The sequence below is a fragment of the Petaurus breviceps genome, unplaced genomic scaffold (assembly GCF_028583685.1).
Source record: "Petaurus breviceps papuanus isolate PSGF00001 unplaced genomic scaffold, PetGlider_PUasm1.0 180, whole genome shotgun sequence".
In the NCBI taxonomy this organism is placed as follows: Eukaryota; Metazoa; Chordata; class Mammalia; order Diprotodontia; family Petauridae; genus Petaurus; species Petaurus breviceps.
In genome coordinates, this window is record NW_027185782.1 from 1,884,697 (window position 1) to 1,899,912 (window position 15,216).

The 15,216-nt window shown below is 45.5% G+C and overlaps 1 protein-coding gene across 4 annotated transcripts in view; it reads left to right on the plus strand.

Moving 5' to 3' along the window:
* The window catches only part of SEMA6B (semaphorin 6B), a 44,705-nt gene that overhangs the window by 13,391 nt on the left and 16,098 nt on the right, over positions 1-15,216 (plus strand). For 2 of the 4 annotated variants that reach the window (XM_069086778.1, XM_069086779.1), the window contains one exon: positions 14,744-14,920. In XM_069086778.1, coding sequence (XP_068942879.1) covers positions 14,907-14,920 — 14 coding nt within the window. In that variant the 5' untranslated portion in view covers positions 14,744-14,906. Of the gene's footprint in view, positions 1-175; positions 468-14,743; positions 14,921-15,216 lie in introns of those variants that run through there. The other 2 variants (XM_069086780.1, XM_069086777.1) reach the window with 2 other exon arrangements.

Here is a 15,216-nt window from a genome sequence, read left to right on the forward strand (position 1 = left end):
GGACTCTTTCTCTGCTTTTGTTTTGTTCTTGTCCTTGGACTGGATTGCCTTCCGTTCCCAGCACCGAGCCAGGCCCCTTAATGCTCCCCTTCCCGATGACGCACACTGAGTTTCCCATTGTGTTTCCCCCCCACGACCTCCCCCCAACCCCTCCTTACTCAGGCTGGTTTAGAATCATAGCCAGAGAACATAGATTGTCAGAGCTGGAAGGAATCTCGGAACACAGAATGTCAGAGCTGGAAGGCACATTCTAGACATATGTAAGCTTACAGATTTTAAGCTGGAAGAGATCTTGGACATTATCTAGTCTAACCTCATTTTACAGATGAGAAAACTAAAGAAAACTCAGAGGTAACTTGACTGCTGAGTATAGGTAGTGAGTAGCTGGTCGGTCCTCTGGCTCCAAATCTGCTTCAAGCCCCCTTGTTTTACAGAGGATGAAACTGAGGGACAGTGACTTGTCAAAGGTAACAGCAAATTAGACTTTTTTTTTTCAGGGGGGAAGGCAGGGCAATTGGGGTTAAGTAACTTGCCCAAGGTCACAGGGCTAGTAAGTGTTAAGTGTCTGAGATTGGATTTGGACTCAGGTCCTTCTGACTCCAGGGCTGGTGCTCTATTCACTGCGCTACCTAACTGTCCCAAATAAGACTTTCCTTAGCACTAAAGGAGTAACTGTCCCGGTAGCCTCTCTCTTCCACCTCCTCCTCCCCCACCCTGGTACCATGTGTATACTTGGGGGATGTTTGGGTAGAATTGCTGAGTTGGTCAATGATTTAGCCTGGGAAAGGAATAAGGAGGGTCCTGAGAGAGTTAATAAGGGACCAGGTGCCACCTTAGTCAGTTTCTTCTCCAAATCCTTACAACCCAGTGCATGGCCTGAAGGTGGGAGGATTGGAGGCCCTGGAGCCCCCAACAAAGCTCCTCCCCAAGGCCAGAGGAATTCCAAGGACTTGAGCTGCCAGGAAAGTGGGAAGGAAGGAAGAAGTGGGGTGGATCTCAGGACACTGGACGGGAAGGAGCAAGGAAATGGGTCATACAGGAGATGCTACCTTGGAGTAAGAGGCTGGAGGATATAGCCCCGCTTTGTCATTCATTCAGTTATTCATCCAGTAATACTAAGCACTCTCCTGGGCAGTGAGAAAGCAAAGACCCAAAGAAAAAGTCCTTCCTGGACTCCCCCAGCCCTCGGGGATGCCTTCTCTCTTCCTCTAAGCTTCTCCACTCCCTGCTCACCGAATGCCAGAATCACAAGAACTACAATACCTCAAATTTCTCTAGTACTTTAGAATTTTTAAGTGCTTTGAAGAAACAAAACCTGCAGGTAATGTGATCATTGTTATCCCCATTTTACAGATGAGGAAGCTGAGGCCCAGAGAGGTGAACTAGCCTAAATAATGACCTTCTAATTCTGTAATATATGAAAGTGAGCAAAATGCTCCGTAAATGCCATAGTAAAGTCAGTCGATAGTGAGGGGGCTCTTTGCTGCTTTTGATGGATGAGAAACTGAAGTCCAGAAAGGGGAAATAATTTGTCCAAATCCAATAGCCAGGAAATAGTGGGGCCAAGACTTCATTGGGGTCTCCTGACTCCAAGCCCAGTATTCTTTCCCCAGCACCACCAGGACACTGCAACTGGGAGGATTTAACAATGCCTTGGTCTCTGTGTGGCTGTTACTAATCCATGTGACCTTAGATGAGCCACGTGCTCATGGACAAGCAGTACCTAGATTAGATAAGGGACCCTAACCTCCTTAGGTCCCAGTCCCCTTAAGCTTTCATTATTGCCATAACCCCTGTTCGATATAAAAGGAAATATATTCTAGACTAGGGGTCCTTAACCTTTTATGGACAGACCTCTTTTATGGACCCCTCCTCAGAATAATTTTTTCTGCTTTTTGTGAAATTTATAATTAAAGGAAATGCTAAATTTCAGTTAGAGGTTGATGAAAATAAAGATGTAATCCCCTCCCCCTCCCATCTTCATCACAGACCTACTGAAATCTATCCCTTGACCCTTTGTGGGCCTGAGGGGGTAGAGTTTGTTAGGCATATATGTGTTAGAAATAAAATAAATAATCATAGCTCTTAAGCATATAGTGCTTTGAGGCAGCTAGTGGCTCGTGGATAGGGCACTGGGCCCAGAATCAGGAAGACCTGAGTTCAAATATCACCTCAGACCCTTACTAGCTGTGTGACCCTGGACAAGTCACTTTGCCTCTGAAATGACAAACTACTCCTGAATCTTTGCCAAGAAAACCCCTTGGACAGTATTGGTATGCAATGGGCCACAGGGTCACAGAGAGTCAGACGTGGTTAAACAGCAATGTGGTGCTTTAAGGTTTGCAGAATACTTTTTATGTGTTTTTTTATTTAATCGTCACAATGACCCTAAGAGGTAGAAGCTATTATCTCCATTTTACTGATGAGGAAACTGAGACTGAGAAAGGTTAAGTGATTTAAAGTGCCCAGGGTCGCACAGAAGGCAGTTGTCTGAGGCAAGACTAGAACATAACTCTTCCTGACTCCAAGTTCAAGTATACTCTTCACTGAACCGCATGGCTATCTCGAGAGATTAACTTTTCATGAAGAAAACTTTATTAGCTACATAACTTCTTTTCCTCACAGACTACTTCTTTCAGGATATTTCAATAGGATAATATCATTATTTACCAAATATTTCCTACACCCCCTTGACAAGTTTCTTGTACCTCTGGGGAAACATGTATTTCAGGTTGGGAAACTTTGAACTGTGCCTTCCAACTCAGTGAGCCAGCTGAGGACAAGAGGAAAAGACTCAGCTAGGATGGATGGTTTGTAAGGCCAGGATTCCCTTTCAATCACTCCTTGAGCTTTGAGTCTGATGGGACAGGGAGATGTGCTGCTAGTGGAATCGTCTGAAACATTCTGGCCCCTCTTCCCCCTCCCCCACCTCAAAGGGGCCCAGCCTCCAAGGTGGAGGAATTTCCCCTGAATGTGTCCGGTAAGCAGGCTTCATTTGCTCTACCAAATATCATATACCCCTTTGTCTTTCCTGTGTTACCAGGCCCCTTAGCTTCTGCTCAGTCTCCTGCTCCCCTTAAACCACCTGCCTCCACCCCCAGTCTCAACCTCTTGTCTCCCCTGGGACTCATCCTTAGTTCCCTAGCCCTAGTCCCCTGCCTCTTCTGTGCCCAGAGTCCCCCAGCCTCCGACTCCCAGAGAACCCCCAGCTGGGGCTACCCCCCCCCCCTTAATTACATGCTCGGTGTAAATGACACTTTAATTTCCTTTAAACGATTCACTGATACGAGGACTCGGTGTCTCAGTGTCTCCCTCTCTCTCTCCCTCTCCCTTTTCCTAATTACAAGTCGCTGCTGCTGCTGGATTTTCTCCCTGACGGGCCCAATTTCCAAACAGTGAAAGGCGGTAATTAAAATTAATTAGCCAGAGAGCTAGCTGGCGATAGTGAGCCCCAGGACTCTGGGAGAAGGCCCCAGGCTCTAGGCCTTGGCCCCAAACCTGGTTCCCCCAGGCCTGCCTCCTCTTCTCTGTACCCTGACCCCCTGGCCACTATGCCTTTATGGCCTAATAAACCCTGGAGTCCTCATGTCAAGGGATGCCCATCCTCAACTGCACATACACACCCTGGTGGAGCTGGGAGTCAAGAGATCAGCCTTCTAGTCCCAGTTTGGCCACTGACATTGACTGACTTCTCCTCCCCCCACCCCCAACCTTGGCTCTCAGCAGAATTATTAATGCCAGCCTTACTAGGTTGATCTAAGGATCTTATAAGTTAATGAATGTGAAAGTGATTTGGAAGAACATATAAATAAGACTGTACAAATTGAGATTATTGCTAATAGTAATACCTTCATTATCCCTGACATTTATAAAAACTGATCTGTAGAGTACAGAGGGGGTTTCTGAATTCACTGTCCCATATCACAACAACTCTGTAGGTAGAATGGGAGTTATTCTACCCATTTTACTGGTGGGGAAATTGAGGCCTAGAAAAAATCATAGAATCATAGATATTGAGCTGGAAGGAAACTTAGAAACTATTGAGTCCCAACTCTGTCATTTTACAGGTGGGGAAACTGAAGCCATGGAAGTTAAAATGACTTGCCCAAAGTCCTACTGGTAGAACCTGGCAAATCCAAGATTTGAACTCAGGTCCTGTGACTCACAGTTCAGCTCTCCTCAGCAGTGGACTTGCATCCATGCTATCAATTGGCTCAGGCTTAAAGTCATTGAGTTACAGACAGTGGTGGAAACTATAACCATAGAACATAAAATATCAGAGATGGAAAGGTATTTAGAGATCACCTAGCCCTCATTTTATAGAACAGTGAGGTCCAGACAAGGACTTGCCTGGAACCAAGGCATATCATCCAGTCTGCGCATACCGAGGACCGTAACCCAAATCTCCAGCCAATTCATGGTTCTTTGCACTCCCTCCCATTGCCTTATATTAAGACTAATTGTTGCCATTGTCAGCACTCTGTCATCTCTCCTTTCCTCCCTCTGCCTCTAGTAAATGAATCCAACCTAACTGATCCTGGGGACAGCTTCCTCATTTACCAGTCCTCATTGACACTGAATTCTCTTTGCCAAGTTCCTAGACAGACTGAGAACCAGGCTAGGCAGAAGCAGCTGTGAGCAGGGCCTGGTTATCCGATCCCTCCTATGGAGCAGAAACTCTGAGATCAATTCTTCCCAGCTATGCACTTGTTCCTGGTGGGTGAGTCTTAGTAAGAGACCCTGATTACCCAGAGCACTGCTTGGGAATATTGGGATCCCCAAAGACTGCTCAGGTTCTTCCCTTTTCCCTCGCCTAGAGAATGGAGGTGGGGGCGCTCATCTGTCATCAGCAATGTGGAACACACAGTTTCAGCACTGACCTTGAATCATCTAGTCCAGCATTCCCATTTTACAAGATATAGAAACTGAGGCACAGGACACTCCCACAGTCACACAGCAACTCAGTAGCCAAACCAGAGCTAGAACTAGAATCCAGGCCCTCTGACTCCCAGGGTTCTTTCCATTATATCCCAATACCTCTTTATGGGGGTGGAGCTGGGATCGGCTAAGGCCCCTCTGGCTCCAGGCCCAGCCCTTCTGGGTGGTCAACTGCCAAAGAGGGGCATCACCAAGACCATTCCTCTGCCTCCAGGCATGCCGACCTTCTGTGACCCCACATCCTGTTCCCAAGCCCACAGACCCCACTACCCCCATGGGGGCAGGGAGGAGATGAGATGGTGGGTGGGCAGAGATCTGTGGAGGGGGAAGGAAGGGCCTGGAACTCTAAGGCTAGGGGGAAGGCTTGGTTCTTTATGAAGAACGGAGAGACAGGGAATTCTATCTATGGGTGTGGATGAGGGTCACAAGCATTTACGCATGTGTGTATTGTGGAGAGAGCAAAAAGGGGCTTTTGTTTGAGAAATCAGTGTAACTTTGGTGTGTGTGAAAACGTATAATGGCTCAGGTTGTTGTGTGTGGCTTGTGTGGAGGGTGTTTCATTGGCCTCTGTGCTGTGTGGATGTGCCAGTGGAATGAGGCGGCCTGGACACAGCTCTAGGTTTGGGGTCAAGAGGAATCTTGCTTCTGGTACTGACCAGCTGTGAGACCCTAGACGAGTCACCTTCCCCTCTCATTCTCGGATTCCTCATGTGTGAAATGGGAGGGTTGGATTCAATAGCTTCTCAGCTTCCTTTCAACTTGGAATCTACAGTCCCGTGATCCTATGTGTTCACATTTTGTGCAGTATTTGCACCCACAATGGGTGTGCATTGTGAACATGAGAGATGCCTTTGTGATGCTGCCCTTTGTATGGGTATGCCTGGTGTTTGTAAAAATAATAATAATATCTAACATAAGCATTTTAAAATTATCATCTCATTTGATCCTAACAACAACCCTGAGAAATAGGTGCTATTATTATCCCTATTTTACAGATGAAGAAACTAAGGCAAACAGGGGTTAAGTGATTTATCCAGGGTCACGCAACTTGTAAGTATCTGAAGCTGAATTTGAATTCAGGTCTTCCTGGTGCCCTATCTGCTGTGCCACCTAGGTATTCCATGCATATGGAGTATGTGCCTGTGGGCCTACATACAAGCAATTGGTGTTCATTGTGGATGTCTGCACGTACCACTGGTGTGTTTGTGTGCCCTGTGTACTCTGTTTGTTCGGTATCTGCTGGTTTTGTGTGATACAATGGACATTCATGATGCATGTATATACACAAACATTAGGGTGGTATATGTACAGCGTATGCTATCTGTGTGTGATGGGCGTGCTCAGTGGGGAGGAGACAGAACCCCTCAAATCAGAGAGTGCCCAACAGATCATCCAGACGTGTGTGAGAGCTAGGTCTCCTTCCCTTCTTTCTTGCCTCCCTTCTCTGCTCCCAGAGGCTTCTGAATGAGGAACAGCCGAGACCAGTTACCCCCAGGGCTCATGTCCACCTGTTTCTTGTAGGAAGTGGAATCCCCTCAGCCTCCTCCCCCCTTAGCACTCATCCTTTCCTGCCTAGGAATTGGGATCTAGGAGGGCACCGCTTCCTCCAGGCACAAGCTATGGTCACTTATTGACCATCTATCAGCTATGGTAGAAGTAAGAAGACCAGAAGACCAGACCCTGCCCCACCCCAGGGGCTTGGGCAGTTCCCAGGCTAGCTGGGGAGTCAACAGGCACACCTAAGACAAAGAGACAGAGAGAGTGGGAGGAAATAGAGAGACAGAGAGAGAATGTGGCATCATTTTGGGCAAGAACACCCCTTAGTCACTCCTTACACTGGCCAGGCCTCTTCTTGCATGGCTGGGTTGCATCATCATCCTGTGAAGTCCTCTCTCTCTTCCCCATTCCCCTCTCTTTGAGGAATCTTCATAAGTAGTTTTGGGGATACTAGCTAAAATTCTGCCTGACTGAAAGAAGGGTCATAGACAGTAGTTTGCTGGACTTTTGAGAGGCCTGCATTGGAAATCAGAAGAACTGGGCACTGGCTTATATGAAGAGGTTCCCATATAATCAGAGCTGAAAGGGGTCTCATCTAGAACTCTGTTTTTTTCATATAAGGAGACTGAGGCCCAGGGAAATCAAGTACTTCCCCAATGTCATATGGCAAGTAAGTGTCAGTCTGAGGTCAAACCCAGGACTCCTGACTCCAAGTCCAGAGCTCTTTGTACTATTCCAGCACCACATCTAACCTTGTCTAACAGGTTATATGAGCTTAGACAAGGCCTTTTCCCTCTCCAACTCTCAGTTCCCCATCTGGAGAATGAAGGGAATGGACTAAATCAATGACTCTTGGCCTTATTAAATATAGATACCCCCTGTTGACCTAATTGATTCAGTGCTAAGGAAATCACGCTAGCTCTGAAGTCAGAAGACTGTATTAAAATCTCAGCTCTAATACTACTCGTGTAATCCTGGACAAGATACCTAAATTCTCTGGGCTGGGCCTCAGTTTCCTTACCTGTAAAATGAGGATATTGGACTAAAAATGTCACACAAACTCTGGAATAACAGTTGTGTCATTAATATCCATTGATTGAATAAAAATATACATACACACATTAACAAATTGCTAGGGCTTGAGCACACATAGGGATTTTGCTGAAATCCTTTGCTGAAAGTTGTTTTGTGTGGTGCTCAAAAAGTCTTTGTGGGGGGAGGAAATGAAGAAAAGAAGGAAGGAAGGGAAGGAGAAAGGAAGGAAAGAAATAAGGAAGGAAAGGAGAAAGGAAGGAAGGAAAGGAGAAAGGGAGGAAGGAAAGGAAGATTTATTAAGCATTATGTTCTAGGCAGTGTGTTAAGAGCTTTACAAACATCTCATTTTATCCTCACAACTCTGGGAGTTGGATGCTATTATTATCCCTATTTTACAGGTAAGGAAAATGGAGGCAGAGAGAGGTTAAGTGACTTTTCCAGGGTAACACGGCTAGTATCTGAATCTGGATTTGAACTCAGGTCTGACTCCAGGCCCGGTGGTCCATCCACTTTGCCACCTAGGAGCTGCTCCCAGTAGTATCTCTGGGGTCTCCCCAGGGGTCTGTGGCTTACAGTTTGGGGACCCCTATACTAGATGACCTTTATGTCCTCTTATCTCTGCCATTCTGTGTTGCCAGGCCCCTTCTGATGGGGACATTCTTTGTTTTAAGGTTATCCCAGCTCTGTCATTCAATCTTCTTAGAGCCCCTGGCCCTCTGAGGCTGCATTCAGTCTTGTCTGACCTTGTCAGTTTTCTTACAGGCTGTGTTCTGTGTGCCCCATCAGGGCTGGAGAGGATCTTTTGCTACAGTGTTGCACTTCATTGTATATTGTAGCAAGCATCTCTTCTTCTTAGGTTTCCTCTGCTACAGTTTCCCAATGAAATGTAGCATTGTAGCTATTTACTTACTCTGGACATTGAACCTGAGCCTACTGGCTCTGAGTGGTTTCTGATTCCCTTTAGCTGGCTGACTGGCTATGGGAACTTGGGCCCGTCCCTTCTCCTTAATGGACCCGAGTTGTCCTACCTATAAAATGGGTTGAACCAGATTCAATTAGATTCAGTTCAGTCCAAGCATTTATTAATCTGCCATTGTGCCAGGCACTGGGGATAAAAAGACAAAACTGAAATAGACTTTGCCCTCAAAGTTCTGCTGTAGGGGAGCAAAACCAACATGCCCAAAGATAAGTAGAAACAAAATAAATATGCAGTGGGGTGGGGAGGCCCCACTGTACGTGGAGAATATCCTAGGAGTATTGGAGACTCTGCTTAGGGATGGCCCTTGAGCTGAGCCTTGAAAGGAACCAGGGGTTCCAAGAGAGAGAGGGCAATTCTCAGTTGTGTCTGACTCTTTGTGACCCCATTTGGTGTTTTCTTGGCAAAGATCCTAGAGTGATTAGCCATTTCCTTCTCCAGATCATTTTACAGATGAGAAAACTGAGGCAAATTGGGTTAAGTGACTTGCCCAGGGTCACACAACTAGTAAGTGTCTGAGGCCAGATTTGAACTCACAAAGAGGAGTCTTCCTGACTATAGGCTAAGTACTCTTAACTGTTGTACTGAGCATGAGAGACAGTCTGTGCAAAGATTCAAAGGTGGGAGGAGATAATGTTATCTGTGAGGAACAGTAAGTAGCATTGTTTGGCTGGGGGGTAGATGATTTCTAAGGACTTTCCCTGCTGTATGAATCTGTGAAGCAGCTGGGACAAGGATTGTTGCTAATGGGAGGCTGATTGTACTTTGGGAAGGAGGTGACAAGATAAGGTTAGGGGAAAGTGGCAGACAAGCTAGGACTAGCTGGGACCCTGACTCCCTTCATCTGGGACCTTTGGGGGCCAAGCTGCCTAACACTTGGAGAAAGGCGGGAGCCTTCAGTGAGTAATGGATGAGCCAGGAGGCCTCATCAAGCACCCATAGTTAATTAGTGTCCCCAGGAAACGCTGCGGCAGGTAATTGATATCTGGCACGAGCCACTGCCAGCTGATGTGGGCAGGCTCTGGGATGGATTGAGGCCCCGAGTAAGGGAGACGACATACATCAGGGCTCCAAGCGCCGTAGCAACAGGGAGGTCAGCTAAGCTAGGGCTGGGCCTTTTCCCAGAATTGCTGGGGCCTTTCCCTCCTCAAGTCCCACTCCCCTGGCAGAGAGCCCCATGCCCTCAGATAGATGTCTATATAGATACGAAGTCTGTGGTACCCAAAGCACGATGTGGAATTAGAGGAACTGAGTCTGAACCCTAGTTCTACTGGTTATTACATATCTTTGAGCCTCAGTTTCTTCATCTGTAAACAGAGGGGATGGGATTAGGTGATCTCTAAGGGCCCTTCTCCATCTAAATTGCAGATCTATATGAAGACACTTATACATACATACACATACATGTGTATACATATATATGTATACTCATCTTGCATGAGCAAACATTATATACACACAGACATCTACCAACTCTCTCCTTCTCCCTCCCTCTCTTTGGCTCCCCCCCACCCAGTGGTCTAGGCTCCACTGACCACCAGGTGCCCAGACCCGTCTCCGGCCTGGCAGGTGGTGAGGCCTGGGTTTCCGGAGCCGAGCGGGCGCCGGGCAGCTGCAATCAGATGCCTCAGATAAGCCTCAGGTTTCAGCAAGGAAAGCAGATGGTCTGTGAGGGGGTAGGGGCCTCCCCTGAACCTTATGTGGGAGAGCATGGCATGTTTCCTCTAACCCATGCCCAATGGAGAATTTAATGCTGGGGGAGGGACTAAGAGAGCTCATTATTACATGAGGGCTTGGTGGGGTCAAGGGTCAGGAGCTGTGAGCACCCCAGGAAGTGACCTTCCCTTACCATGTACCAGGAACAGACTTTGAGGTACAAGAAGGACACCCACCCCCAACTCCTCCTGTTTCTTGGTTAATCCAGCTCTGAGCTCATAGACCAGTCAGAGTGTCCTCCTCCAGGACCCAGGTCTAGGGTGCCACAGTAGTAGGCTGACTGGTACATTCTATATGGCTAAAAAGTTCTTAACCCTCTGAAACACACAGCATATTCCCCTCCCCATCATACCCCACACTTCCCCATCAAACCCCCCCAACCATAAATTATAAGAAGTGACTCATAAGGGGTACCATTTAGACATCACTGGCCTGAGAGAGATAGTGAAAGACAGAGATTTTTCCTGTCTGGCTTAAGTTTCTTCATCTGTAAAGTGGGAGTAATAACATTGCCCCTGAAAATACTAGTGTGAAGGCCATGCTCTATCTGCCTTAAAAGAGAATCCTTGCCAAGGAGGAAGGAATTATGTGGTGAATTTGGGCCAGTGTAGATAACCAGCCAGTCTATCTTAGTTCAAGATCCGCCCCCTAGAAGTCACTGTCTCTGGGGTAGACCTGCCCTGCCTCCATCCCTACCATTGTTGCAAGTAGAGATGGCATCAGCCATGAAAGACCCCAGAGAAGGGTTCTTAACCATTTATGTGTCACGCACCCCTTTGGCAGTCTGGTTAAATCTAACCTCTTCTTAAAATAGCATTTTAAAATGTGTAAAATAAAATATATGGAATTATAAAGGAAACCAATTATACTGAAATATGGTTGTCAAAATATAAAAAGAAAAAAACAGCTTATAAACCCTAGGTTATAAGCCTTCCACCTTAGAACATAGATCAGATAATGTCAAAACCAGAGAGATTTTTAGAACACAGAATTCATTTCAACATTATTAGGTCCTTGCTGTACACTAAAAATCCAAAGGTGACAAAATGACATGATTTCTGGCCTCCCCCCACCAGACCTTGCAGCCTACAGGGGACAGGGGACCACAGGAAGAGATAAACGGGACCCAAAGCAGACTTAGAAGAGGGCAAAAGAAAAATTCCGACAACGTACTCTATGAAAATGTGAGGGGGAAAGAGCCCTTCAGCTGGGGACAGAGGACGGGTGCAACAAGAGAATTTTGTGGCACCTGAGCTCGTATTTGGTGAAATGAAAGGAGTTTTTCAGTTGGAGATGAGGGTATATGTTCCAGGTTTTAGTTTAGCCCATGTGTGTCAATGTACAGAAGTAGGAGATGCAGCAGTCTGTTGGGAGCCACCGGAGAATATAGTGAAAAGGGCACTGAACTTGGAGTCAGAAGATCAGCTTGAACCCTGCTTCTACCCCTTTTCATTGGGGTGATCTCAGACAAATTGCCTCCTTTCTTGCCTCAGTTTCCACCCCTGTAAAATGTAGGGGTTGAACTAGATCTTTAGTCTCTTCTACTCGATGAAATGGTATATTGAATTCAGAGAACACTTGCTCAGGGTATATAATAGTGGGATTCCCCTCATGCATAGCTTCGACTGGATAGTCAATGAGGTCCCTTCCCACCCTCAAGTTCTTTGATTCTGTAACAGCTAGTGGTCCATTCTGAGCGAGAGTTCTTGGAGGGAGTCATGTGAAAAGGACCTGGGATGGTAGGTTGGAACTAGATTGTGGAAAGTCTTGAGGTCCAGACCATTTAATATTTTATCCTTTAGTCAATAGAGAGCCCTCAAAGGTCTTTGGTCAAGGGACTGGCATGGCCAGACCTGTGCATTAAGAGAACTATTTTGACAGCTGTGTGGAGGGTGGATTGGCGGAGGGAGGGATGAAAATGGGGCAAACTAATAGAAGACTATAGCAGTAGTTTAGGTGAGAGGTGATGGGAGACAGAACGCAGTTTGTAGTTGTGTGAGTAGAGAGAAGGGGACAGAGAATAGAAATTTGGTGAGAATAGTAGAATCAGCTAATTAGGATATGAGGAGAAGGAGATGAAAGAGTCAGAGGTTTGAGTGTGGGTGCTTAGGAGGATGGTGGTACCACCAATAGAAACAGAGGAGTTGGTAGGAGTGGCATGTTAGTATGATGAGTTCAGGTTTGAGAGAATGAGGTGCCATCAAGGCAGGAATTCAGGTAGAGATGTCCAACAAGTATCCGGTCATTCAGATTGGTAGCTGGGGCAAAATTAGGGCACGGGATGAGTATAAAGAGAAATGAGGCCAGAGGTCAGAGCCTAGGGAAACACCCACACTTAGAGAGTGGGAGGAAGTCAATGACCTAACAAAGGAGGTAGAGGAGTGACCAGACATATAGGAAGACCATGTTGTGGAAGCCCTAGGCAGAAAGAGTATCAAAGGAGATGGGGAAGGCCAGTGGTTATAACATGCTACAGAGAACTCAAGCAGAGTTTGAACTGAGAAAAAAGCTACAGAATTCAGCAATAATGCTAATAATAGCTACATTTGCCGAAGAGGAAGTCAATGACGTACCAAAGGAGGTAGAGGAGTGACCAGATATATAGGAAGGCTGTGTTGTGGAAGCCCATGGCGGAAAGAGTATCCAAGGAGATGGGGAAGGCCAGTGGTTATAACATGCTACAAGAGAACTCAAGCAGAGTTTGAACTGAGAAAAAGTTACAGAATTTAGCAATAATCCTAATAATAGCTACATTTGCAGAATGCTTTACATCTGTTATTTCATTGGACCCTGACAAGAATCCTGTAAGGTAGGCACTATTATTATTATCCCCATTTTACAAATGAGTGAACTGAGGCTAGCAGAGATTACCCAGGGTCATGCAACTAATAAGTTTCTGAATTCAGGTTTTCCTCACTCCAATCCTAGCACTCTGTCTACCGCACCACCTGGCTGCCTCCCAATTAAAAGACCTTGGTGACCTTTGGCAAAATCATTTCTGGACAGTAGTAGAATTAGAAGTCAGATTATAAGGGGTTGAGGAGTAAATGAGTGAGAAGCAAATGCAAGCAACAGATGTAGGAAACTTTTTGTAGGGGAATCAGAATCAGAGTGAGAAGGGACTTCAGAGATCATTTGGTCCATTTGACAGAAACAGCTGAGTCTCAGAGGAGAGAAATGACTTACCCAAAGTCACACAGGGAGGAAGTGGAAGAGAGGTGTTTGAACCTACTTTTATCTTTTTTTTAAGAATTCGTTTTATTTTATTTATTTATTGCTTTTTGGAGGGGCGAAGGCAGCGCAATTGGGGTTAAGTGACTTGCCCAAGGTCACATGGCTAGTAAGTGTTTAGTGTCTGAGGCTGTGTTTAAACTCAGGTCCTTCTGACTCCGGGGTCAGTGCTCTATTGAACCTACTTTATCTTGACAACCAAATCCAGTGAGTTTTGCAGTGAATAAGGAAGATGGTTACAGGCTGATAGTTTCAAGAGAAGACAAGGTGTAGAGATTTTTTTAATGGTTAATTTGAATTTTTTTATTTTCTTAAATATGTAATATTTCATTTTTCCCTAATTACATGTTAAAAGAATTTTTTTAACATTTTAAAAAAATTAGGGCTCAAAATTCTATCTTTCCCTTCCTCCCTCCCCCCTCCCAGACCACAAAAAGCAATCAGATATAGGTTATACATGTACAATGGTATAAAACATTTCCATATTAGTAAGAGAAGGATTTTTAAGGACAGGGAACTGGAACATGTTTGGATGCAGCAGTGAAGGATCCAGTGGGAAGGAATGGCTGTGAGGTCAGGAAGGAAAGGGCTCATTGTTAATGCTATCTCTGCATTAAATAGCTCTAATATCCTTAGATATGAGATTAGAACACAGAACATCTGAGCCAGAAGAGACATTAAAGGCCATGTAATGATTAGTCCAACACCCTCCTTTTGCTGGTTAGATAACCAAGGCCTACTATGGAAGTGTTTTGCATAACTACACATATATAACCTATATTGAATTGCTTGTCCTCTCAGTGGGGGTGGGTGAGGAGGGAAGAAGGGAGAGAATCTGGAACTCAAAAGTTCTAAAAACAGATATTAAAAATTGATTTTACATGCAACCAGAAAATAAGATATACAGGCAAAGGGGTATAGAAATAGAAATCTATCTTGCCCTACAAGAAAATAAAGGGGTGGGGGGAGGATGGGGTGGATATAAGAGAGGGAAGACTGGGAGAAGGGCTATTCAATATGCTTTTCATCTTAGGGTGGGGGGTAAAGGAGAGACAGAGAGAAAATTTGTAACTCAAAATCTTGTGGAAATGAATGTTGAAAACTAAAATTAAATAAATAAATTGATTGATTCATTAATTTTAAAAATATGTGTGATAAAAATAAAGTCAATAAATATGGCACAAAATGCAGATAACTAAGGCCAAGGCAGGGAAATGACCTGCTGGAGGTCACCACACAGGTTGGGGGTAGAGATGGATCTCAAAGCCTGGGACTTTTAGTCCCTGCCAAGACTTCTCCTCCCTAAATGATGCTCCCTTCTTGTGCTCCCCTCCCCTTGCTTTCACTCAGAGGTTCTTGGAAGCACTTCACAGCCAACTCCTGTAAAGCCTGTCGCACCCATCATTTGACAAAGGAGGAAATGAAGCTGTCTCAAAGGGAATTCAGGCCATCAACACAAACAGGAGATGACCTAGAGTGAAGTCAGGAGACCTTCATCATTCCCTGTTCATTGATGTCCAGTTCTGGGTAAGGCTGACTAAAAGTGGGTGTGTGGATGTGTGGGTGTTTGGATGTGGAGGGGTGTTGAGTGAGTGTGTCTCATGTGTATGTCTTGTGTGAGTGTTGGGTGAGTGTGTCTTGCGCTTATGTCTCCCATGTGTATATCTCATGTGTGTATGTGTGTATGTTAGGTTGTGTTATGTGTATATCTCCCATGTGTAAATCTCACGTGTGTGTATTGGGTGAGTATGTCTTGTGTGTATGTCTCCCGTGTGTGTATTTCATGTGTGTATGTGTATGTTGGGTGTGTGTTGTGTGTATGT